At 39.4% G+C, this 26,132-nt stretch overlaps 1 protein-coding gene across 2 annotated transcripts in view; it reads left to right on the top strand.

The window, feature by feature from the left end:
• DSC2 (desmocollin 2) overlaps positions 1-11,051 on the top strand; it is a 36,457-nt gene extending 25,406 nt beyond the window's left edge. Inside the window, exons 12-17 of one of the 2 annotated variants that reach the window (XM_047794023.1) lie at positions 2,139-2,366; positions 6,289-6,525; positions 7,329-7,453; positions 9,107-9,397; positions 9,944-9,989; positions 10,077-10,168. In XM_047794023.1, the coding sequence (XP_047649979.1) occupies positions 2,139-2,366; positions 6,289-6,525; positions 7,329-7,453; positions 9,107-9,397; positions 9,944-9,979 (917 nt within the window). In that variant the 3' untranslated portion in view covers positions 9,980-9,989; positions 10,077-10,168. Of the gene's footprint in view, positions 1-2,138; positions 2,367-6,288; positions 6,526-7,328; positions 7,454-9,106; positions 9,398-9,943; positions 9,990-10,076 lie in introns of both variants that reach the window. The other variant, XM_047794022.1, reaches the window with a different exon arrangement.
• The last annotated feature ends 15,081 nt before the right edge of the window (positions 11,052-26,132 follow it).

The following is a 26,132-nucleotide window of genomic DNA, read 5'->3' as shown; positions in this document are numbered from 1 at the left end:
TCAGCACCATGCAGGTAGTACTCCAGTATTTTTGGATGTATCTTATTGCCGATGCTTATTCTACTGTCTAATGATTGCCCTTTTTTTTTTTTTTTTTTTTTTCTTTTTAGAGCTGCACACGTGGCACATGAAAGTTCCCAGGTTAGGGGTCGAACCAGAGCTACAGCTGCTGGCCTATGAGTTCAGCCACAGCAACACGGGATCCAAGCCACCTCTTTGACCTGCTCATGAAACGCCAGATCCTTAACCCACTGAGTGAGGCCAGGGATCAATCCCATATCCTCATGGATACTGCTGGATTTGTTTCTGCTGAGCCATGGCAGGAACTCCAATAATTGCCTCTTTGTAGGTTAGTGCACCCAGATAACTTTTATAGTTCCCTAGACTGTGTTCTGTATATAGTTTTATTTTAACATTTATACTGCAAATTTATTTACCCAATGCTGCACTCAGAATATGTTTTGAAGTAGAACATCTATGTTTTTCTTTAATTGTGAGATATTCTCGGCAATTATTTCCTTAAGTATTACTTCCCTGCCCTTCTATTTATCCTTTTCCTCTAGAGTCCCTGTGAGATGAATGTTGCTATTTTACTTCTACTGGAATTTCAGCTATAATTTTCATTCTTGTTTAAACAGTTAACCCTCTTTATGTTTTTCAAGATAGTAAATGTGCATGTTTCAACAATATCTTGCATAGAGTGAGTTATCCTTCTGATTGGTGATTTTGTTGGCTTTCCTTTAAGCATAATCTTGCTTATTCTGGAACTTAATTTGCAAGCCGATATGAAATGGGAGGAATTGGTGTGCCTTCTGCTTTTTTTTTTTTTTTTCTCTCTCCCAATCGATCCCATAGTGATCTTGTGGTTGCCTCCACCCTGTTTCTTTCTGTAGAGCACATTTCAGAACCAGTTCCTAAATTGATAGGCTATGGCCCCTGGCCTGTGATGACCCTGGAAATATCACAGGTGGTGTTGCTGGATCACGGTTGTGGCTCCAGGGCCGTGTCTGGTCGTCCAGCTTTCCTATGTGGGCAGCTTCATATAAGGGTAGCACAGGTTTTTTTCATTCTCTTCTCCACCTCTCATGTCCAAGGCCTCCCTATTAAGCAGAAAGAATAAATGATTTAGAGACACAAGTCCTGGATTTCTGGTCAGTGTCAGACTTCACAACTGTATTGCTAGTTTGTGGCCAAGATTCTTCAGCACTTTTTCTTGGAGAATCTTCCAGATGCTCTTCTACAGGGCCTTGTATAAGGCACTTCTTCAAGAAACTTCTACTGAATTTACAGGTAGATGATGAATTCTTTAAGCTTCATCCCAGAGGGATGCTTTTGGTCTGCAGTGCCTTTCCACTTCTGGAGTCTTAATGTGCTTTGAATATTTCCATGTACTATTTTTGTTCTCATTTTCCAAATACATATCTTCTGCCTTTCACTTCCCCTACTCCAAAATCCCCAGTGCTTTCTCTATGCATGTTAAACTGCAAGCCCCCATGTTGGCTTTCAAGGACCCTTGGCTCTACGCTCCAGTGTCACTCCCACCAGTCTGCCTTTTCCTTCATTGTGTCCAGAACATTGATGTTGCTTATGTGCTTTCCTGCTTCCTTGAATTTCCCTGTGCTCTTTTTTTTTTTTTTGCTTTTTTGGGCCGCACCCGCAGCATATGGAGGTTCTCAGGCTAGGGGTCTAATCGGAGCTACAGCTGCCTGCCTTCCACAGCCACAGCAACTCGGAATCCGAGCCGCATCTGTGACCTACACCACAGCTCACCATGATGCCGGATCCTTAACCCACTGAGTGAGGCCAGGGATCAAACCATAACCTCATGGTTCCTAGTTGGATTCGTTTCCACTGCGCCACAACAGGAACTCCTCCCTGTGCTTTTAAATATACCAAAAATGCTCTTGTTGGTCCTTTCTTCCTTTCTCCTTTTAAAAATCAGTTGATGCTCACCTCCATAAAAGTTCCCATGTCTGTTGCAGCTCTTTAGTGAGTGAATGATAAATCTCAATAGCAATTCTTTTCTGTACAGCCCATTTGAAATCCTAATAAATAATAAAAAAATTTTTTTCAAAGTATAATTTCCCAGTGAAAAATGGAAACATTAAAGAGATGTATTTTCATATCCAATTTTCTAGATGGGAGAACATGTACTGGGACACTGGGGATTGTACTGGAGGACGTGAATGATAATGGCCCGTTCATACCTCAATCGAGAGTGATAATCTGTAAAAGCACCATGGCATCAGCGGAGATTGTTGCTGTAGACCCTGATGAACCCATACATGGCCCACCCTTCGACTTCGCTTTGGATGGTGTTTCTGATCCAGATGTATTTAGAATGTGGAGACTGACAAAAATTAACGGTATGTATTTCTAAATGCTACTTTGTGCATTTCAACATCAGGATGTCTGAACTATTTATATGCTGATGAAAGGAGAAGAATAACTCATTGTGGGGAGGGGGAAGGAGCGGGAGGATGGGGATTTTGGGGTTAATAGATGCAGACGATTACTTTTAGGATGGATGAGCAATGAGGTCCTGCTGAAGAGCACAGGGAACTATATCCAGTTTCTTGGGATAGACCATGATGGAAGATAATATAAGGAAAGGAATATATACAAATGTATGACTGGGTATATTGTGAATCAACTATACATCAATTTTTTTAAAAAAAGAAAGAACACATAACTGAAAAGAAAGACTACACTTTAGCTTTTTAGTAATTTTAGTGCCTTCATAGGTTTGGTTTGGTTTGGTTTGTTTTTTTTTATTTGTTTGGTTTTTAATATTTTGTTCCCTAGGAGACAGACTTTCCAGGCAGTTTTTTTTTTTTTTGTCTTTTTAGTGTTGCATCCTTGGGCATATGGAAGTTCCCAGGCTAGGGGTCAAATCGGAACTGCAGCTGCTGGCCTACACCACAGCCACAACACTTGGGGAACCGAGCCATGTCTGCAACCTATACCATAGCTCACCACAATGCCAGATCCTTAACCCACTGAGCGAGGCCAGGGATCAAACCTGCATCCTATTGGATACTAGTTTTGTTCGTTACCACTGAGCCACAATGGGAACTCTGAGGCAGAACGTTTATTAAAGAGTTTCCTTGGCATCAATATATGTGAAAGGAAGGGAAGCAGGATTGGGCAAAAAAAGAAATAAAGCTGCAGCTCAGGCCAAAGCAGAGCCTCAGCTCACACGTGGGGAGTCTGAACTACATGTCCTTTCGGAGTGACCGTGAGTTCTCTACTCTCCCGTTGCCCCATCAGGGGGTGGGGCTGCCCTCAGGGGTATGACTGATGCAGGAGGACAAAATCACTCAAGGTTCTGATAGCCTCCCATGCAGCTGGGATAATATGTCCCTGATCACAGGGTGTGCATCAGTCACCGTGCCCACCATGCCATCCTTCCTCTCTGCACTGCTTTGACGTCTGACCATTTCTTGTCTTTCTTGTCTGTTGTTTTCTGCATGGGATTCTCTCCTAACTCAGCCCCAGTCTGTACTTCTGACTTTACCCATGTTTAATCCATGGTGACAAGAATGGCAACAATAGAGAGAACTTTTGTCTGGGCTACTTTTGCTCTTAACTCTCCACACATTCTGTGTGTCTCCTGTCCACATTACCTGTGGGTCATGTCATGTCACTCCGGCTTTCCCAACTCAGGATCCACTGTGAGCTGAATGGAAGTTGCTTTTAAAATGCCCCAAATGGTCTTCATCCCCATGCTTTCAATGAATGTGCTTCCACTTCCTATTATAATAGACCAGTTGCTCTGTGAACTGTCAGAATTTTCAGTGTTTTTTAACCACAGCATTCCAGCACACATATGGGAATATGTGAGAAATAATCTTATATTTGGATGTGATTTCTACTGAACTGGTGTCATGATATCATTTCTTTTTACATAATATTAAAGAAGGTGGTAATTTTTAAAAATATTCTTACTTAGTACAATGAAACATTGGCAAGATTATGCTGATCAAAACTTTGTTAGTTTAGGAGTTCTCTGGTGGCTCAGTGGGTTGGGGATCTGGTGTTGTCACTGCAGTGGTTCGGGTCATTGCTATGGTTCAGGTTTGATCCCTGGCCCAGGAACTTTGACCATGCCATACATATGATCACAAAAAAAAAAAAAAATGGGGGCGTTCTTGTTGTGGCTTAGCAGTAACGAACTCAACTAGTATCCATTAGGATGCGGGTTCGATCCCTGGCCTCGTTCAGTGGGTTAAGGATCCGGTGTTGCTGTGGCTGTGGTGTCGGCCAGCAGCTGCAGCTCCAATTTGACACACCTAGCCTGGGAACTTCCATATGCCACAGGTGTGGCCTGAAAAAAAAAAAAAAAACTTTATTAAAGTTTTACTGTGTGGTGAAATAGCCCCAAAGCCTGGCAAATGCCAAGTTAAGAAGAACAAACCCTAAAGAAGCTTTAGGTAAAACATACTGTTTATTCTTCATGGGCATTAGTTAACTCGTATGTAAAATAGAGGAAGTAAGGAAGTTAATCAATGCAATAGACTGTGGCACATTATGAATCATAAATTTTGTTAATCTTTTTTTTTGTCTTTTTTTTTTTCTTTTTTTCTTTTAGGGCTGCACCTGTGGCATAGGGAGGTTCCTGGGCTAGGGGTCTAATCGGAGCTATAGCTGCTGGCCTACACCACAGCCGCAGCCATGCCAGATCTGAGCCGAGTCTTCGACCTATGCCATAGCTCACAGCAATGCCAGATCCTTAACCCACTGAGCAAGGCCAGGGATCGAACCTGCAACCTCATGGTTCTTAGTTGGATTTGTTTCTGCTGCACCACGACAGGAACGCCTCTTTTTTTTTTTTTTTTTTTTTTTTTTAATAACATGTGGCTGCACCGTAGCACATGGACATTGCCAGACCAGGGAACGAACCAGAGCTGTTACAGAGACAATGCTGAGCAGTTATGATGAGGCCATAGGGGAAGTCCTATTATTATTATAACTTACTAGGTTATAACCATGCTTTCTTTTTTTTTTTTTTTTTAGGGCTGCATGCATGGTATATGGAGGTTCCCAGGCTAGAGGGCAAATTGGAACTGTAGCTACCGGCCTATGCCGTAGCTCACAGCAATGCTGGATCCTTAACCCACTGAGCGAGGCCAGGAATCAAACCCATAACCTCATGGTTCCTGGTTGGATTCGTTTCTGCTGCACCACAATGGGAACTCCAACCATGCTTTCTTTTAAAACTAGCTAAATTCAGTGATTTTTTTTTAACCCAATTATCCAAGTTTACATTTAGAGCTTCAAATATAAAGTAATGAAAATGTGACACTGGGCTAGTGAAGTAGGGAGGGATTATTCTGGGGCATGGGCATGTATAATCTACATTTTGAGTAGTTGTACATTTTTAGCTCTGTATCCAAGACTGTGTGGGATTTTGGCCTGGATATTTTCTACTCTTGACTGGAAAAAAAATATATGTATATTGAAACCAGACTTCCCTGGTGGCATAGTGAGTTAAGGATCCAGTATTGTCACTGCTTTGACTTGGGTCTCAGCTATGCTAATGATTCAGTCCCTGACCTGGGGACTTCTGCATACTGAAGTCACAGCCAAATATAGATAGATAGATAGATAGATAGATAGATAGATAGATAGATAGATAGATAAAAACTGAAAAATGTATAGTTGGTCCCAGTGTCTTTTGGGACCACAAGAAGTTCCAGCAGCATGACTCATGCTTTGATAATATATTCAAGTTTTGGCACACTGTATGAAAAAAAAGTAAAGGGAAACACCCTAAATTTCATACCATGGAATTCTCTGATGAATCGTGCATAAAAGAAAATATACACTGACTGGTTATATTAACATTTTAAAAGATGTGATAAAATTCGGTCTCTTGATGAGTTGTTTATGACAGAAACGATATGTTTTATTTATTTAATTTTTGGCCACACCTGTGGCATGTGGAAGTTCCCAGGACAGGGATCGAACCTACGTCATAGTAGTGCCCTGAGCCACAGCAGTGACAGATGCCAATCCTTAACTAGTGGGCCACCAGGGAACTCCAGTTTATGGACAGATAAAATATATTATTACAAAAGCCAAGAGCTTTTATTTTTAAAAGGCTTCATAGACTTTTCTGTGATTAAAAAGACTATATCCATTCACACTTACAATCTTATAGCACTGGTGCCATACCCATCAGGAATATCCATCTGTAGAGAAATAAGATGACTATCCTGTTGCCCCTTATTTATGCTCCACAGAAATCAATGACATTCTATAACACTTGGTTTTATTTTCTTTCAGATACAGCAGCACGTCTTTCCTATCAGAATGACCCCCAGTTTGGACAATACACAGTACCTGTCAGAGTTACGGATAGACTTGGCCAGTCACGCATCACTCAGTTAGACGTTGTATTATGTGACTGTATTACTGTAAATGACTGTGACATTCGTGCAAGTCCGATTGGTGGCAACGGAGGAGTGATACTTGGAACATGGGCCATCCTTGCAATATTATTGGGCATAGCATTGCTATTTTGTAAGTCCTCTTGTGAATTCAGGTCATAGCCTTTAAAATAACTTTCAGCACATAGTCTTAGCATCAGCACTGCTATAGCCTAGGCTGCTCATTGGTCTATAGCTACCTGTCTTTTTAACACACACATTAAATTTATACATTGAAGTGGGGGAAGGAGTGGGATGGACTGGGAGTTAGGGGGTTAGTAGATGCAAACTATTACATTTAGAATGGATAAGCAATGAGATCCTGCTGTGTAGCACAGGGAACTATTTCCAATCACTAGTGATAGAACATGATAGAAGATAAAAGTCCAGGGAGTTCCCATAGTAGCGCAGCCAAAACAAATCTGACTAGTATCCATGAGGATGCAGATTCTATCCCTGGCCTTGTTTAATAGGTTGGGAATCCGGCCTGGCTGTGAGCTGGGTGTAGGTCCCAGACACGACTTTGATCTGGCATTGCTGTGGCTGTGGTGTGGGCCGGCTGCTACAGCTCTGATTCGACCCCTAGACCCCTAGCCTGAGAACATCTAGATGCTGTGGGTGCAGCCCTAAAAAGTGACAAAAAAAGAAAAAAGAAAGCACAGTTAGGTATAGTTCCGGTGCTGTCCTAGTTAGGATAAACATAAAATTCAGCATAGAAATACAGCACTTTGCATGTTCTTGTTTGTGTATAGCTGGTGAGGGCAGCCTTTTCCACTGGATGCTACTTTGACACAGGCAGTGATATTTATGTTTTCTGGAATGTTGTCTTCCTGTTTGTCACCATTGACTCTTAACATTGTTTTATGATAAACTGAAGGAATTTCTGTCATCCTCCAGGTATCCTGTTTACCTTAGTCTGTGGGGCTACTGGGACAGCCAAAAAACCAAAAGTATTCCCTGATGATTTAGCCCAGCAGAACCTCATCGTGTCAAACACTGAAGCTCCAGGCGATGACAAAGTGGTAAACTGTCTTTTCAAAATAAACACAAAGGACAAATTAGCCTCACTAACTTTAATGATCTTTGGGCAAGTTTCTTTTGAAATCAGGTAACTTACAATACATACAATGTCTTCAGCCCCATAGGACACATAAAATGCCATTGTCCTGTGGTGATATGTGACATTTCAGTTTGGCCATATCATGTTACTTAATAGTAAAAATCCTTTGGCATGTCATCGTTTTCTGTTTTGAATGTGTCATGGCTTCATTTTTAGACCCAGTCTTATTTTATATATTGAAACTGCTGGTTGTACTGTAAAGACGTTTCATTTAGTTATTCACAGATCACCAGCATAATGGTTGTAATTATTTTCTGGCAACAGTAATAAAATGACGACAGGCTTTGATCAGTGTGGGAAGAACTTTAATGGAGACGGTCAGGCTGTAATATAGGTGAGAAAGAAGCAGTAATGTTAACAAGTGAATGCACTGCTCCCACTTTGATTTCTAGCCTAGGATGTATAGGAGGAGGAACAGGTAAATTCCCTACAAAAAACATAATCGATGATTGAAGGAGGAACAGTGTAGAAAACAAAAGGATGATAGCATCTAGGAGAGTATTAGAAAAAATAAAACTTAGAGTTTCTTACAAAAACATGGCATAGAAAATTAGTGACCAGAGCTTTGGTGTTCTTATTTTCTCTGCCAATTTATTTTTATTTAATTATATCACAAGGATTTAGTATTGCTGTGAAGATTTTTCTATGGCAACCTTCGTTTCTTTTAAGTTTGTTTTAATTGAAGGGAACCTCCCTTAGGCACTGAATAAAAATACCAGTTAGTGTTTCTGTTTCTGTTCTAGTCAGCTGAAGGGACTGAATTTAGATTCAGGGTAAATCCATGTGAGACAATAGTGTGGAATTCTAATTTTGAGGTGTGAGATGCTGGAAGGATTTAACAAATGAAGTTGTACAGTAGTCTAAGAAGTTTGGGGAGTTTTTTTGATTAAAGTATAAGTTGATTTACAATGTTATGCCAATTTCTGCTGTACAGTAAAGTGACCAAGTCATATATATATATATATATATGGATGGATATCGATATTCCCTTTCTTATATTATCTTCCAGCATGATCTAGCCCAAGAGACTGGATATAGTTCCCTGTGCTATACAGTAGGACCTCATTGCTTATCAATTCTAAATGTAATAGTTTGCATATATCACCCCCAAACTCTCAGTCCGTCCTACTCCCTCCCCCTTCCCTCTTGGCAACTACAAATCTGTTCTCTGTCTGGGATTCTGTTTCTGTTTTGTAGACAGGTTCTTTTGTGCCCTATTTTAGATTCCACATATAAGTGATAGCATGTGTCAATGTCTTCTTCTTTCTGACTTACTTCACTTAGTGTGAGTATCTCTCGTTGTATCAGAAGTTTCAAAGAGGGCATATACATGAGGCTTTGCAACTTTTCTCAAGGTTCAGACCACTTACATCTGCAGTCAGCTTCTTGTATTGCACAGAGTTAGGTACTCAGAATTGCCAAGACCGATCCAATTCCTGCCCTCAGAACACTTAGCATGAAAATTCATGGCATTTTCAGTATGGTTTGTTCTTTTTCTAATTTTCTTGTTCTTGTTCTCTTCTGTATTTCCCCAATGCCAACCGTTTTGCTTCAGTATTCCACGAGTGGTTTCACCACCCATACCATGGGCGGTTCTGCCCAGGGAATTTGTGGCACCATGGGATCTGGAGTGAAAAATGGAGGACAGGAGACGATTGAAATGGTGAAAGGAGGGCACCAGACCTTGGAGTCCTGCCAGGGGGCTGGGCATCACCACACCCTGGAATCGTGTCGGGGAGGTGGACAGCACACCCTGGATTCCTGCAGAGGAGGACAAGTAGAGACGGACCACTGCAAATACACTTGCTCCGAGTGGTACAGTTACACGCAGCCCCGTCTTGGCGAAGTGAGTTTCCCGAACTATCCTACAATCCTATTCAGCTTTCTTTTCAACTTTCTAAATGATTACCATCTAGTAGCCTTTGTGTTCAGTGAATGATTAACCTACTAACTGGAAGTTTGATTTTCCTTTATTTTGATTTGGTGACCATCAGATGCTAAGTGGATATTTTCTTTTCCTCGTATTTTGTTGGATTTTTAATTCTTGCTGAAATAACGAGATGATATTTAAATTCTTTTTCTTATGCCTTTGTGTTACCATTTCTCATTGGACGAGTCATATCTTAAAAACCACAAGTGTGGTGGGCCAAGGCAATTCCCGCCTGCCCAGTCACTAATGCCTATCTGGAAAGCTCTGAGCCCACATCCATTCAAGTTCAGTTTCATGGATGCATTTTGCTTTAGCCATAATTTTGCAAGAGAAAGCAGTGATTACTTAAAAGGGACACTTGTATACTTGCTGCCACATGTGTGACGTTTAGAAACATGCTATGTAGTGTATTGATGGTGTGATTTATGATATAGACCAATCATGTGCGTTTTTTATATGTAGGAATCCATTAGAGGACACACTCTGATTAAAAATTAAACAATGAAAGGTAAATCAAAGCAATTATTTTTATGCTAATAAGTCTTGGTGTTTAAAATAATAATAATAAAATGTGTTGTGTTTTTCCCCTTGGCAGAAGGTCCGGCTGTGTAATCAGGATGACAGTCATGCGCACGCTCAAGACTATGTCCTTACATATAAATATGAAGGAAGAGGATCAGCAGCTGGTTCTGTGGGTTGTTGCAGTGAACGGCAAGAAGAAGATGGGCTTGAGTTTTTGGATCATTTGGAACCCAAATTTAGGACACTAGCAGAAACATGCATGAAGAGATGAGCGTGTTCTAATTTGTCTACAGACGCCAGTAGCTTTATTGTCTTTTGTTTTTTTTTAATTAGTACCAGGCAGGCTTTTTAAAAAATAGAAGATGCTATGTTTGGGGCTTTTCCGCCTTGATTTTGTTGGGATCTCTTTTAACCAGATGCACATTTGCAGAGGGATGCTATAAATAAGTACACAAACTTCCCATTTTTATGTAGTTTTTAATTACTTGTCGTCCACCTAAGGACACCTGCAGATAGCAAAATTAAGGAAGTCTGCATTATTGTTTACATTTGGGTATAAGGACAGCAGCCAACTGAGAGTGCAATAAAATGTAATTAATTCAAGTCTACAACATAGATTACTTGAAGTAGAACCGAATGGAAAATTGTAGAGGCCTTGCTTTACCAGTATCATCACCTAATTAATTAATTGTTTGAGTGGTGCTAGAAGACTGCTGTTCTAAACATTCTAAAGTGTATATACTGCATTTTTAATATTGTTTTAGTCTTGAGACATGACTTTCTTCATAATGCAAATGGAGATTCCCAACCAAGCGTTGACTATTATAATTCCATTTTATTGGAGTTTACTTTCTACTTTGTATTCCCTGAAATCCAGCACTGAATTTACATTTCCTCTGTTACCCACCCTCTCTGCAAAATTTAAATTTAAAAAGTGCTTTAAGAATGTATTTTTACTCCTGCAAGGTTTTGGTCTTTGGTTCTTCATTCATCTTTCTGTCTTTCTCTCTCCTCCTCTCTTCCCCTCTCTCCCCTCTCCCTCTCTTTATCCCTCTCTTTCTCTTCTTTTCTTAAAATTCCTACTTGGTTGGAGACTATAAATATTTTTAAAAGCCATCTCCCTTTTCCTCTCTTATTAAGTGAGTTATTCTGTGTTTCTGTTTTATGTAAGCACATGTATTCTTGGCTTTTCTTAAAATAGACGTAATGTTGACTTTATTGTTTCAAATATCTTGGTGATTGCTTCAATACTTCCTCAACAAAGACCCTTTCATTTTGCCATCAAAAAGTAGAAATATGCCATGCTTTTATTAGATGTAACATTTTATGTTAACAAAAGGACTAGTGTAATTAAAATTGGGATGTGGATATATAGTATATAGTAGTGTATTTACAGTTCATTATTGCAAAGACACAGTTTATAACTGCAAAATAGTGATGGTTTTTGAAATAAGCCTTTAAATATAGGGATCATGAAAGCTCTCTAGGAATAACTGTTTTATAGTTTTTTAGATGAGATAGCTAGTTATGTCTATGTGTTTGTAAAGTTTTTTAAAAATATTTTTGGATTACAGTTCTTAACAAATGTAGAAGTGCTCCAAATTATATGAATTTTTAATTTTAAGACAAAATTAAACTTAATAGCCATCCAAAATCCAGACTAATTCTACAGCTAATTTCAGTGAATGAATTTTGATGTATGTTAACTGTATGGACATTTTAAATATATTTCTAATATTTAGGATTGTTAATAATATGTCTATTTTGAATTCACAAAGTTGGCTTTTGACTTATTTTTAAGGATTAACATTGGGTAATTCGATAATCAGTTTGTCTTTTCAACATTTTCATTTCTGCTCAGTCAAAAATACTATTTCTCAAAGTTATTTTTAATAAATTTTGTATAAAATTCTTGTATATTACTAGTTATGATAAATCAAATAGGTTTTAAAAATCAGTGTGCTTGCTAATCATATTTCTGATATGAGTTTATGGGATTATATTTTTCTTACTTAAAGAAGTAACCTCCTTTTTAGAATTCTGTTCTACTTTTTAGAATTTGATTTGGAAAGGTAATTGGTCCATTGTTATCACCGCTTTCATCTAATTTTACTATTCTAAAGACTGTGATGCTGTGGGATATTGATTAATTTGCATAATTTGTCTCTTTTTTTTTTCTCATCATAAAATGGGTAATAATAGAACTCCTTTCCTAGGGTGGCTGTAAGACATTTGAATAAAAAATAGTTTTCAAGCATGAAAATCACTCAGAGTGGTCCACCTAAAAGGCACTCCTGGTGAAACTAAGTATTTTTAAATAAGTCACATGTACAACCCATTTCATATTAACAAAACTCAATTAAGAAATTGGATAATAAAAAAGGTTTGGTTTTTTTTTTTTTTTTGACTTTAGAATGTTTGTCAGTTGGCCATATGTTTCTTAATCATATTCCTCTGATGACTGGGTTTCTATATCCAGTGGTTCTGAACATATTGCAGATTGCTGATGTTTCTGCAAAGGATGGCTTTGTTTGAAATACTGTGAAATGACTGTTCCAATTGGAAAAAAGATCCGCTTCTTAAAATGGGCGCTAATTCTAAAGCTTTATAAATATTACATGTGCTCAAGAATCCTCCAGTCAAGCCCATCTTGAAATCCCCAGATTTTGCCCTGGTAGACCCCTCAGGCAGTAAAGTCCTGAGGACAAAATACTTTTCCTTCTGTGTACCCAAAGCCATCCCTTTTTCTACTTCTTTGAATAATGAAGCTCCAAGAGGTTACACCATATCTAGGTAGATCTATAGCTCTTACCCCAGTTCTTCAGTTCTGCTAGAAGACCCCTATTGACCTAGTACTTTTAACTCCTGTGTCTGAAGACAGAATATGTTACCATATCCAGTCAGGCTGTCCTGAGTTTCCTGTACAAATAGTGTCTTCTTTCTTTCTTTTTTTTTTTTTTTTGTCTTTTTAGGGCCACACCTGCGACATATGGAGGTTTCCAGGCCAGGTGTCCCATCAGAGCTATAGCCTTTGTCTACACCAGAGCCACAGCAACATGGGATCTGAGCCGAGTCTGCAACCTACCCCACAGCTCATGACAACACCAGATCCTTAACCCACTGAGCAAGGTTAGGGATCAAACCTGCGTCTTCATGGATGCTAGTCATGTTCGTTAACCACTGAGCCATGACGGGAACTCCAATAGTGTCTTCTTTCTAATTACTTAGGCCTGAAGCTGAGAAGCCTCAGTTTCTCTCTCTTGTCTGCAGAGTACATCCTGTTTGTTGTCCTGAATTGCCGGACTTTCTGAGAATTTTAAACACAATTTCATGTGTTCTCTCCTTTTTTGTGTGTGTAGTGATTTAATGCCTCCCCAGTACAGCAATATAAAGTCTTCCTAGTATAGACTGTTCATGCTGGTATGAGAAGAAACAAGATGAATCAGCTACTCTAGGTGCCCACACACTAGCACGGGACAAGGCATGGTGTCATTGTCCCTTGTGCCCCTACAGGACATCCAGGCAGAGCTAAGGGGTTAGTACTATGGAGTTTCTTCTGCTAGTTGCCTGCTTGCTTTCAGTTGTGTTAGGATGTAAGGATGAGGATGGAGCAAAATATTGTTTCTCTCACAGTTGGCAAATATTAGGGCGGCCTTGCTGAAATAGTTTGCTTGCATTTTTTTTTTTTTTTGGGAGTGGTTCTCAGATCATCAGCTTCAGAATCACAGGGTTTTGTTTGTTAAAAATCCCTCATTGAGGGGAGTTCCTATCATGGCTCGGTGGAAATGAATCTGACTAGTATTCATAAGGATTCAGGTTTGATCCTTGGCCTTACTTAGTGAGTTAAGGATCCAGCATTGCTGTGAACTGTGGTGTAGGTTGTAGACGTGGCTCGGATCTGGCGGTGCTGTGGCTGTGGTATAGGCCAGCAGCTACAGCTCTGGTTTGATCCCTGGTCTGGCAACCTCCATGTGCTGCAGGTTTGGCCATAAAAAGACAAAAAAAAAAAAATCCTTCATTGAATCAGAATCAGAGGGAGGACAGGCTTTGGGTAAAGTGTGGAAGTCTGCACTTTTTAGTAAGTTGCCTAAGTCACTTTTACATCCATTAAAGATCGAGAACCATGGATAAGGATGAGTAACTGGATGTGGGAGATTATTTGAAAGTTTATAAAACTGCAGTATTTTAAGTTTGCTTCTTCATATAAGATACATTAAGCAAAATGCTAGAAATGCACCAGAGCGGAGACACATTAGTTAGTAAAATGCTACCAGTTCAGTAAATTAATCATTTCAGAATGAACTCTGTGTTCTGTGATTCCTGCCAACCACATGGAGGGGAACTTGAGGCATAGTCTCGAGGTAAGATCATGGGACAAGGACACAGGAAATGCTCACTAAAAATGAACTGATTTTGCCATATAAATGCCTCTAGCCAATAAAATGTATTCAAATTATGTTGCAAACATCCCCAAAACAAATCAGGGTTGCCAAATCTCCAGAAACAAATAGGACAAGGAAAGTCAACACCAGGTGCAACATGTGACTCTGCCCATGAGGTGACAGCTGTTTGGCAGTCCTGTGCTGTCCTGGGGAAGCTGTGTCAGGTAGGCGGACAGGCAGTGCTCACTGGATGATCATGAGGGCTAGGAGCTTCAGAAGGACCTATGAAACAGGGAAGGGATGTGGGGAAAAGTCAAGAGTTTTTAGCTTAAGGAATGTTAATGGGTCAATTGGAAACTCTCCAGGAACCAAGGACCTGAGGTGAAACTACACAGAATGAGTCATTCATAAAGTCAGGGTTGAAAGGAGGCAGACAGGAGTCAACCTACAGAACTTTGCTGCAAAATGACCAGTCAAGGAGTTCCCGTCATGGTGCAGTGGTTAACGAATCCGACTAGGAACCAGGAGGTTGCGGGTTCGATCCCTGCCCCTGCTCAGTGGGTTAAGGATCCGGTGTTGCCATGAGCTGTGGTGTAGGTTGCAGACGTGGCTCGGATCCTGCGTTGCTGTGGCTCTGGTGTAGGCTGGCAGCTACAGCTCCGATTCGACCCCTAGCCTGGGAATCTCCATATGCCGCAGGAGCAGCCCCAGAAAAGGCAAAACGAGAAAAAAAAAAAAAAGTCAAATCAGGTAAAAGGAATTTATCCTGAAAAGGTAAGATAATGGTGCAAAGATTCCACATACATGCAAAAGTGCTTAATGTCAGTTTGTGAAACTGGATAATTGGAAATAAACTAAATGTCCTATCATAGGAACATGAATGATTTATAATACATTATTGTAACACAGGGTACCATAACTGAGGGTGACGGATATAGTGATGTGGGTGCTGACTTTGTAGTCTGAAAGATATGAATCCAAATTGCAACTTTGTTCTCACTAACTGAGGAATCTTGGTAAGTCAAGGAAGCCTCATGTTTCTTATATGTAAAATGGGGACAGAAAAATAGGAATAAATGAGGTGACACATCTTAGTTTTTGGTTCATGAATATATCAATAGCTATGGTTATGACAATAGAATATCATGCAATTTTTTTTTGTTTTGAAGGCTACTTAATTAATAAAAGGTATAACATGCTGTATTAATGAACAAGTAGGACAGTTCTCCAGATCAATATAACCCCCAATTCATATAAGAATGACTATGTAATATGCTAGTATATAGAGTGGTAATCTCCAGTCGGAATATTTCTTCATTATATCTCTGTGTTTCCATTTTACAACCAACATTTATTATTTATAAAATCAAGAGGAAATTAATAAATCAAATAATGAATTCATAGGCTTGTTTTTTTTGGAAATGTATAGACTTGTGGGGGAAAAAAACCCTTTAAATCTTAGGCCTTGCAACTTCGAGCCTACAATGAACATGTCATATTCACAGTTAATGAATTGAAGCAGAAAAAATTTTATTTCATAGTTAAGTGCACTCATATGCTTTTGTTCTTAAAATTTCACTTTAGACATAAAGTTTATCAGCAAGTTTTCATGTACTGGCTGGACTAAGAAGAGATAATCAGTTTACAAGAACTACCACATGAAATATTTCAAACAATATTTGTGCAAAGGTGAACCAAGTAAATTGTTCATTTTATAACAAGGCTGTTACCTCCTCTTCCTGTCATGGACTCAACCAAAGTTAGTCTTTGCCCAATGAATACTATGCAGTCTTCATTACATTTTAAACATTGTAACATTGGGGTCTGGTCTGGATCCTGCACTTTTTTTAAATGAAAAAATAGTGCTGTCTAATTATTTTAATGTTTCCCCTATCTCATAAAATTTTCATATACATATCAGTAATTTAAATTCCTTTTTGCATAAGGCACATGGAAATCCTAGGACAATAAATATCATTTAAGGAGGTTCTAATTAATAAAAATAATTAATAAAAGTAACTTTATATGGTTCATTGGTGGCTCACTGTAAAAGAATTTAGACAATCTCTTAGAAACTAGAACAGGATTTAACTTACAGATGCAGTTTTGTTTTTTATGATTATAATTGGGTGTACTGTTTCTTCCAAGAATAATAATAATTTAAAACCTGCCAATATGTCTTAGGTTTAAAAAGGAAAGAAAAAAAAACTATAGTTTTCAACCACTTTGGTCTTAATAGATTAATTTATCTCCATGAATTTTTTTCAAGAGAAAGGAATACAGACCCAAATTCTGAATTTTTATCTCAACCTTCTTAGAACTCATCTGCATCTTCAGATAAATTACATACCTGCTTCTTTGGGTGTACGTTTCTTCAATAAAATGAGGAGTTAGGCCAGATGAACTATCTATTCACTTTCTTATAATTTCCTGTGATTCTATTTTAATTAAATATGAGCGAAATGGTAATTCAGTATTAACATACCTTTGATTTCCAAATATCTCCCAAGTCAAAGAGATTATATTGCAAATGTCTGGTGTGTAGGGATGTAAATCAAGGAGAAAGCAAGGGTAGCTGGATTAATTTGGTGTTAGCTCCAGGCCAGCATGAAGCTGGTAAGCGGCCCCATAAAATGTCTTTGACAGATAAATGCTCAAGTCTATCCCAGAATTCTTCTGATGCTTCAGTTTATATATTATGTCTGAATATGTGCCTGAAACTCAATTATTTAGGAAGTTCCTTTGTTCCTTTTTTATTTTTGTTTTCTTTTCCTTCTTTCTTTCTTTTCTTTTCCTTTTTACTCTTTTTCTGCCTGAGTTCCTTTAGGAAAGCTTCCAACGACATTTTTGGCAACCTTCAGTCTCTTGGAAAAACCCTACCCCTTTCCTTAGTTTCACTGAGCTCATCATCTCCTTTCTTTCTCAGCTTCACTTTATTTATTTATTGCTTTAATTTGGTCCACCATAACCTTCCACCTCCTTTCCCTTCTCTTTGTAGTCACTCAGCAAAACCCTGTTACTGGATAAACCTTGTTTACCAACTACTTTATGAATTTCACTTGAATCTTGGAATGTGGCTCAAAAAAAAAAAAAACAAAAAAAAAAACACATTTAAACATGCCGACTCTCAGTGCTGACCCACAATTCTTCCCTGTTACCCAAGTTCAGGGTTTTTCAAACAGTGAGACACAGCCAATTGGTTGAAAAACAGCCAATCAACTGGAGGGATGGGCCACCTGCATTGTTAGCAAATTCGAGGACAATAAACAGAAACTATCAGTCAGTGTGTGTTACATATAGGAATAGTAAGTATTGTTCATGAAATTTATGTTCCATGTTATAGGCATGAACTGTGTACTGGTTCACACCTTAAAAAATATTTCTTATTGTGGATTAGAGTCAGCAATTCAAAAGACTGACCTAGTCAATTCCCTATTTTATACCTACTCTCTGCTGAACTCTCTAAGCTACTTTCATAACTTAGCAGGTAAGTTTGCATTTGATTTCAATGACAAAATAGATGCAGAAGAGAACCTCCTTATCTTTCCACCACCAGCTCTACCAGACTAACAAAAGGTATACCATGTACTTTCACTTCCATCCTTTATAATTTAAGGCAATCTTTCCATTAATATCCTGGTTCCCATGATCTTTTGCTTCCTCAGGATCTTTGTTCATGAAATTAAGCCTCTCTTACATCATCCACAATCTGCTCTTGCCCAGATCATTTCCAATAATAAACAGAAATGATAGTTAACATGGATTAGTATTTATGTGCCATAATGTAAAAACTTTACATATAATTCTTTTTGTGCTCATTCAAATTAGGAACTATTATTATTTCCATTTTGATGGATGAGGAAACTGAGACACAGAAATGTTAAATGACCACCTCAGGGTAGTGGTACTAGGATGTGACAAGGCACTATAATTTGGAGAATCTATGCTCTTAATCACTATGCAGTTTGCTTCTTTCATACAAATAAAACTTGTCGACCTCAAGCCGTCCTTCAGCTATTGGCTTATTTTCTCTGGCCCCTTTATAGAAAAATCCACCTAGCAGAGACCCAAATGATACTGTTGTTGCAAATGTCTTTGAGTCAGCCACATACCTGCCAGAGTTCACCTGGAGCACCTCTTCAGTGTCTCTTAGGTCTCTCAGTCTGCGCGTAGGTGCAGCCCAGAAAGTTAGAAGAGCTATTGCTCCTGAGGACCCATGCTTGCCCCAAGGGGAACAGAAGTCAGTGGATATGTGCTCCACATTTCTGTTTGGTTCCTCATATTTTGGTGTCCATGCTTTTGTGTAATCACCTCTGAAATGAAGACAGGGACTACCACTTGCTTTTAATCAATAGAGTATGGTAAAGGTGATAGGATGTCATGTCACCCATATAGCATACGATTATACCATATAACGCTCCATTTTAGCAGATGGAGGAAAGAGGTTCTTCTTGTTGATTTGCAGTAAGCAGCCACATTAAGCAAGTCCTGTGATAGAGAACTAGAATCGCCTCTAGAAACTACTGCTGACCAGTAGGGCTTAATGGTATCCAACATCCATCCAACAGATGCAAAAAGCAGGCCCATTGTTCTACAGCCATAAGGAAATCTGCCAAGAATCAGAACGAACTTGCAAGTGGATCCTTCCCCAGTCTAGATGAAAGTGCAGCCCAGCTAACACCTTATTTGCAGCTGGTGAGACTAAGGCAGAGAACGCAGCTAAACCATGTCCAAATATCTGACTCACAAAAACTATGAATAATACATGTGTGTTTTTCTAAGCCTCTAAGTTTGTAGTAGCTTATATACTACCTGGTAATGTATTGGCTTTCCAGAACACAACTCTGAAGAGCAGCATGCATCGTTTCTCAGAGGGTCACCCAGTGGGATTGGGCCAACTGTGTTAATTGACTCAATAACACAACTTTCATTGGCTTCTATGTTTTTCCAGTCTCACTTTCCCTATTCTTTGGTTCTGCCTCCAGGATTATCTCTAGATAGACTAGTTTCTCTCACATTCATGCTTCAGGATTTGCTTTCAGGGAAACCAGAGTATGACAGAGGCAAGGAAGCAATGATCTGAGAAAAAGTTGCTTTTGTTTCTATTTCCTCATCACCTCGCCCATCTTCAGTCTGCAATCATGACTTTGTCACCACTACTCCATGGAAACTCACTTCCCTGTCATCATCAATCACTTATTCATGTCCAATTTAGTGACTGGTGTTTAGCCCTAATCTAACTTTACTGCTCAAAAGCCTATGTCACAGTTAATTACTTCCTTCTTGTTGAAAAACCATCTTCCCTTGGCTTGTAGAACATTCATGGACTGTTCCTTAGTCACTGGCCACTCCTCCTTAGTCTGGGAGAAGCTGATTCCTCTGTCCTTCCTGACTGTTGGAGTAACTCAGGGGTCTATTTTTACTCATTCTCTAGATTTTCTTTTTCACTCTCAAAGTTTTAAATACCACCTCTTAGTTGGGGCACGTGACAGAACATCTCAAACTTCATATGTCCAAATAAAACCTGTCATATCTTAACCCAAACCAGTTCTTCTCCCAATTTTCTCCATTCACTCATTCATTCACTCTGTTCACACTGCTGTTTAGTCCAAAGCCCTTGATAGCCCTTGAGTCTTCTCTTCCTCTCACATCCCATCTCCAATCTATCAACCAATCCTGTGAGGTCTAACTTCAAGTTACATCACAAATCCAAATTGCGTCATTTATTCCATCATTACCTTTCCTAAGTCAAGCTACCATCACCTTTGGCCTGATCTGCTACATCTACCATAATGCCGTCTACAATCTCTTTTCCTGAAGCAGCCATAAATGATTTATAAAATACATAACTCGGATCCTGTCTCCCCACCCCCATCACCAGCCAAAAGCCTTTCTTTGCATTTTTATGAGCAGATAAAAACCTAAACTCTTTAATAGGGCCTATGAGTGCTTCTTAAAAAAATCTTTGTTGTGTCTCCTTTTTTGGGGTGAGGGGCACACTTGAGGCATGCGGAAGTTTCTGGGCCTGGATCAAACCCAACACAGCTGCAAGCTGTGTCACAGCTGTGGCAACGCTCTATCCTTAACCCACTGAGTTTGGGTTTCCTTAACCCACTGAACTTGCTATGGCTTCTTTTTACTACTTCATGTGTTAGTAGCCCTCACTCCATTCCAGCACCTGTTGGCTTCTCTCTGTTCTCTGAATAGACAAGTTGCTCTTGACTTCCAGGGACACATCCTTTTCTCTCAGCTGGGATGCTTTGCCTCCAGATCATTGGCCGCCTCTATCATTCAGACCCCCAAGGAACTATCTCAGTAAATCTTTTCTAGATGACCCCTATAACATGCCCATTGCTCAGGATGCTTAAACTAGCATGGGTGGCAGGGCTATTTGGGCTTCTTAAATTGTGTGGAAGAAAACTTGTGGTTTCAGGAAGCATACCTTCACCACTGTCACTTATATGTGACTTGAGAACATTGTAATTGTCCTTGCCTCCGTCTTCCTATTTGTAAACTTAGCCTATGAAATGTAAGATTTGTACAGCTCCTGTGACTCCGGAACCACTTTTGTAATGAACATTAACCAATATAAAGATGAAAAGGAGGAGGAGGAGGAAGAAGAACTTGAGCTATGTTTTCAACAAATAAAAAATAATTCTATTCAAAGTGTACAAAATTTGAATTTATTTTAATAAATATTTAAATAATTTTGCATATATAAATAATTTAATTTTAAAAATATGTAGTAAATATTATTACAAAATTGTAGAGAAAAGACAGACAAGGCGAATATACTTAACAAAAGGCAAATAAGCACATATAAAATTTCTCAACACCATTAGTCATTAGTGAAGAGCAAATTCAAAATGTAAGATATCATTTCATTAGAGAAATGCAGATTGAAACCACAAGGAGATATCCACAGTGGTAAAATCATAAAGACCAATTCCCTCTCTCTCTATGTGTGTGTGTGCACGTGCACACGCGCACGCACGCACACACCATGTAATGTGCATGCTGGGGACAGCGGTGGGGACAGGGGTAGGGGATGGGGGTGGGGGGGGAGGATTTGTCTGGCAGTTTGAATTAAATTGAAATATAGCATTATCCTATGTCCGAGTTATTCTACTATTAGGAATGTGTGGGAAAGAAATGAAACCTTATGTCCCCAAAATGACTTGCACACAAAAGTTGATAGCAGCTTTATTTATAATAGCTAAAAAGTGGAAACAACACAAAAGAGGATCCAGTACATAGTGGTGTACTCAAACAATGCAATACTACTCAATAATAAAAGGGACAGGGTACTAATGCACTCAACAATATTGAATAAAATTTTAAAACATTATGTTGGGCGTTCCCGTCGTGGCTCAGTGGTTAACGAATCTGACTAGGAACCATGAGGTTGTGGGTTTGATCCCTGGCCTTGTTCAGTGGGTTAACGATCTGGCATTGCCGTGAGCTGTGGTGTAGGTCGCAGATGCGGCTCGGATCCCTCCTTGCTGTGACTCTGGTGCAGGCCGGCGGCTACAGCTCTGATTCCACCCCTAGCCTGAGAACCTCCATATGCCGTGGGAGTGGCCCAAGAAATGGCAAAAAGAAAAAACAAAAAAACAAAACAAAACAAAAAACCATTACGTTGGGAGTTCCTGCTGTGGTGCAACAGGATGGGCAGCATCTCTGCAGCACCAGGACACAGGGTTGATCTCCAGCCCCCACACAGTGGGTTAAAGGATTCCTTGTGGCAGCAATTGCAGTGTAGGTCACAACTGCGGTTTGGCTCAGCTGGGATCTGATCCCTGGCCTGGGAACTCTATGCGCAAGGGGCAGCCAAAAAAGAAAACAAACAAAACACATGATGTTGAATGAAACTCACCAAACACAAAAGCATACATTTTGTGTAGCTGTTAGCCTCTAAGATGGCATCCAATGATCTCGGCCTCTTGGTGGTCACTGTTCCTTGTGTAATCACTGTTCCTCAGCTTCAGAGAACTCCTAGTGAATTACTCCCAGCCAAAGGAACTGGGCAGAGGTGATGGACTGTCACTCCTGATGTTGGGTTACAAAAAGACTATGGCTTCCATTTGGGGTACCTTATCTTTCTGGCTTATTCTGCAGGAAGAAGGTACCCACGGAGTGGGCTTGGACCATGTGGCAAGGAACTGATGTCTTAGTTATCAAGGAAAGCCTGCCAAAAGTCATGTATGTGGAATCAAAAACAGACCCAGGGGAGCCTTGTGATGACTGTAGCCTCAGCTTCACACTTTGACTGTAGCCCTTCCTGAGTCAGATCCACAGAAACTATGAGATAAGACGTCCTTCTTGTTGTTCTAAACCACTAAATTGCAGAACAATATGAAAGTAATGTGCAATCGATAAAAAGTGATGCAGCAATAGATAACTAACACAGTGTGTAATGGCATTTATGTGAAATTCCAAAGAAGTCAAAACTATTCCTTAGTAATAGAAAGCAGAGCAGCGGTTGCCTCAGAGTGGGGATGGGAAATGAGTTGAATGAAGGAAATGTTTTCTATCTGGATTTGAATGATGGTAACAATTTTATATTAGTATATTATAGAATTATATATAATGTCAAAATATATATTTATGTATTTGTCAACCATTGAAGAATATACTTAAAGTTTATGAGTTTTACTCTATGTAGACTAAACCTCCATAAAGAGAAAAAAAAAAAGGTCCAGGAGCATCCTTGTTTGACCAGCTTGGGAGGTTAGAGCCTACTCAGGTAAAGAGCTATGTTGATCACTGTAATTGGATCAGAGGTAAAAAGAAAATTTTTTTCTAAAATTTTCCATTTTTATAAGATGGAGAGGCCCATTTCTATCTTATACCTACCCGAGGGCCATTATGTCAAACAAGTTAAAACTTGTTAACATCTCTAAATAGATGGGGTCAGAGTACCCAGGTCAGGTTGACTTGGATCCTTGTTATTTTTGGAGGGGATACTTTTATTTCACTAATAGCTATGTTGTTGCCAAAACAGTCTTTTTCATTTTGCCTCAACAATGGCCAAATACAAAGGTTTACTGTGAACTAAAGAACATTGCTCCCAATTGTTCCAAATTAAAAGAGAGGATTAAGAGGAGGAATAAGCTAGAAGGCTTTGGACAAACTTGAAGGGAAAAAAACCTAGCATATTCCTGGCCAATTGCTGTCAAATAGTACTTTCTTATTTTTTGAACAGATGATTTGGAAAACTCTCACTGGGAGAATGTGGTGGAGCAAGGCTCAGACTACTTATTCTCGTGGAATATTTTTTATGTTGTGATAAATGAATGGGGTGGGAAATAAGTTATTCTTTATGTTACATTAATTATGTCATATGAACATATGTGTGCTTTTTACTTTCCAGTACCTCTCTGTAGAGAGAAAATCCTATTCCCAGTGTACTAAATGAAAAAGGAAACTTTGATATTAGGTGACACTGGTGTCAATCATCTTGGGAATATTATGGGATGGAAGGTCACTCTAAGGAGAAAAAATGTCATAGTCACATCCACAGTGCTTGTCCATTCCCAGCTTCTTTTTGTCCACCATAGGATAAAAGGAATTGAGAGAGGCAGAGGGCTCTAGCACTTGCTTGGACCAACAGGACAGCAGTTGTGATCAGGTAATTCATCATTAGAAGGTTGAGAGGCTATTCCAGATAATACTTGCTCACTATTTCACATTGTCTTGAGTAGGAAATAAAGTTCTTATGGATGTCTGTGAGTCTGGAATCATTTATTTTGAGACTTCTAAAAATTTATTACTCTTGGGGTCTGACAGGGTGATTTTGACAAGAAATTCTTATTTTAAAAGTGAAGTATTATAGTTAAGATTAGAACTTTTGGGAGTTCCCATTGTGGCACAGCAGAAAAGAATCCAACTAGGAACCATGAGTTTGCGGGTTTGATCCCTGGCCTTGCTCCGTGGGTTAAGGATCTGGTGTTGCCATGAGCTGTGGTGTATCTCGCAGACGTGGCTTGGATCTGGCGTTGCTGTGGCTCTGGTGTAGGCCAGTAGCAACAGCTCCGATTGGACCCCTAGCCTGGGAACCTCCATTATGCCGCCAGTGCGGCCCTAAAAAGACAAAAAAAAAAAAAAAAGAAGAAGAAGAAGAAGAAGAAGAAGGAGAAGAAGAAGCGGAGAAGCAGAACTTTCTCTGACTACCATCCAAACAGAACTTGGAATCTGGGAGAAACAGCCAATTTTACTGCAATGTCAAGAACACTGAAATCTTAAGAGACAAGGATCAAAAAATAGCCTTTCTGGTACATGCCTACTAGGAATATTTCTAGCTTCTCTCTCTCTCTCTCTAACACTCAGGCAAGATGTCTGCATTACGATTGTTCAGAGGAATAGCAATCTGGTATCACCTTACAAAGATGAGTGCAAGATACAACCAGAACTTATCAATTAGGGCAATGTTTAACTTATAAGGCTGAAAGGCAAGCACAAAAGCAATGAAAGCAAGGTAAGCAAAGGACCAATTGTGGTGTTGGTCTGTTCAGTGGATACTAAGTACTAATTGCTGGAAAGCTACTCCTCATCTAGTGAAGGAAGGGTTTGGGGAACTGGGCAGGCTGAATAGAAAAAACAAGCCAAGATGAATAAATCTTGAATAAATAAAACTAATGAAGTGATAATGAATAATCAGTAAAATAAAATAAAAATTAATAACAATAAATAATTTCTGAATTAAATAATTTACTACCCATAGGGAACTGCTGGAAAAAAGTGCTTCTCTCCTCCTGAGATAGCTGACAGGCACTTGAAATGAGGCCATGCGTGTCCCCATGCTGATGGTGAGGGCTGGTCCTCCTAAATTTCTGGGAAAAAATGAAGGCTGATCTGGCAATGAGTCAGATGATTGACACATGGGACCTGGAAGTCTGCTCATTCATACCTGTTGCCTTCATGCTTGAGAAAAGTGAACAGCAGATGCGCACACAGGAGGCACTATTACCTCGCCCACTGCGAGGAGATTTTCACGCAGAAGTAAAGGGTTATGGATGATTCCAAGATGAGAGGAACTAAATTCACCCTGTAAGCAGGGCTTTGTTACACTGGGTTTGTCTAGTTAGAGTAAGGAGTCATCATTCACACAATGGAAGTTTGTTGTCTGTGTGGAAATCACTATTCTTTCCAGACTGGTGAGACGTCACTAAAAGACTACTTCTCTCTCCCTGAAAGCCCTTGTTTGCAGAAGAAAGGATATTTGTCAGAGATGAAGATTTCCATAGAGGAAGAGTAAAAAAAAAAAAAAAAAAAAGACCAACCCCCCCAAAAAAACATTGTAATAGTTCTTGAATCATTTATTAATAAGGAGAGACTGAAAGGGAACATTTCTGAACCTGGAACGCACTATCTGGATTGGATTATTGTCACAGTATTATTTATTAATTATAAACTGGATAATTCTGAATTTGAGACATGTACAAATATTCCAATTTTGTGTTTGGTGCCAAGGTTAAAAGTGAAAAATCCACTCCTCTGTGCATGGGAGTGTTTTCTCCGGAAAGGAGTGGACAGTCCAACTGTCAAACGCTCTGGGTAGAAATTAATCCTCCAGATTAAAGACATGGCATAGAAAAGAGGGAAAGATAAACTTCTCTTTCCTGGGAAGTCAGGGCTCATTTTGGTCTAACTTGCGGTTCTCTTTGCTTCCCGGAGCATTTCCCTGGAGAGCTTGAAGGGGTGCTCGCCATGGGAAGATGGGAGACCTGGATGCAGATGGGGATTCT

Source organism: Phacochoerus africanus, chromosome 8 (genome assembly GCF_016906955.1).
Source record: "Phacochoerus africanus isolate WHEZ1 chromosome 8, ROS_Pafr_v1, whole genome shotgun sequence".
NCBI lineage: Eukaryota > Metazoa > Chordata > Mammalia > Artiodactyla > Suidae > Phacochoerus > Phacochoerus africanus.
The sequence above is the reverse complement of the archived record's forward strand: the minus strand, read 5'-3'. Positions and strand labels throughout refer to the sequence as shown.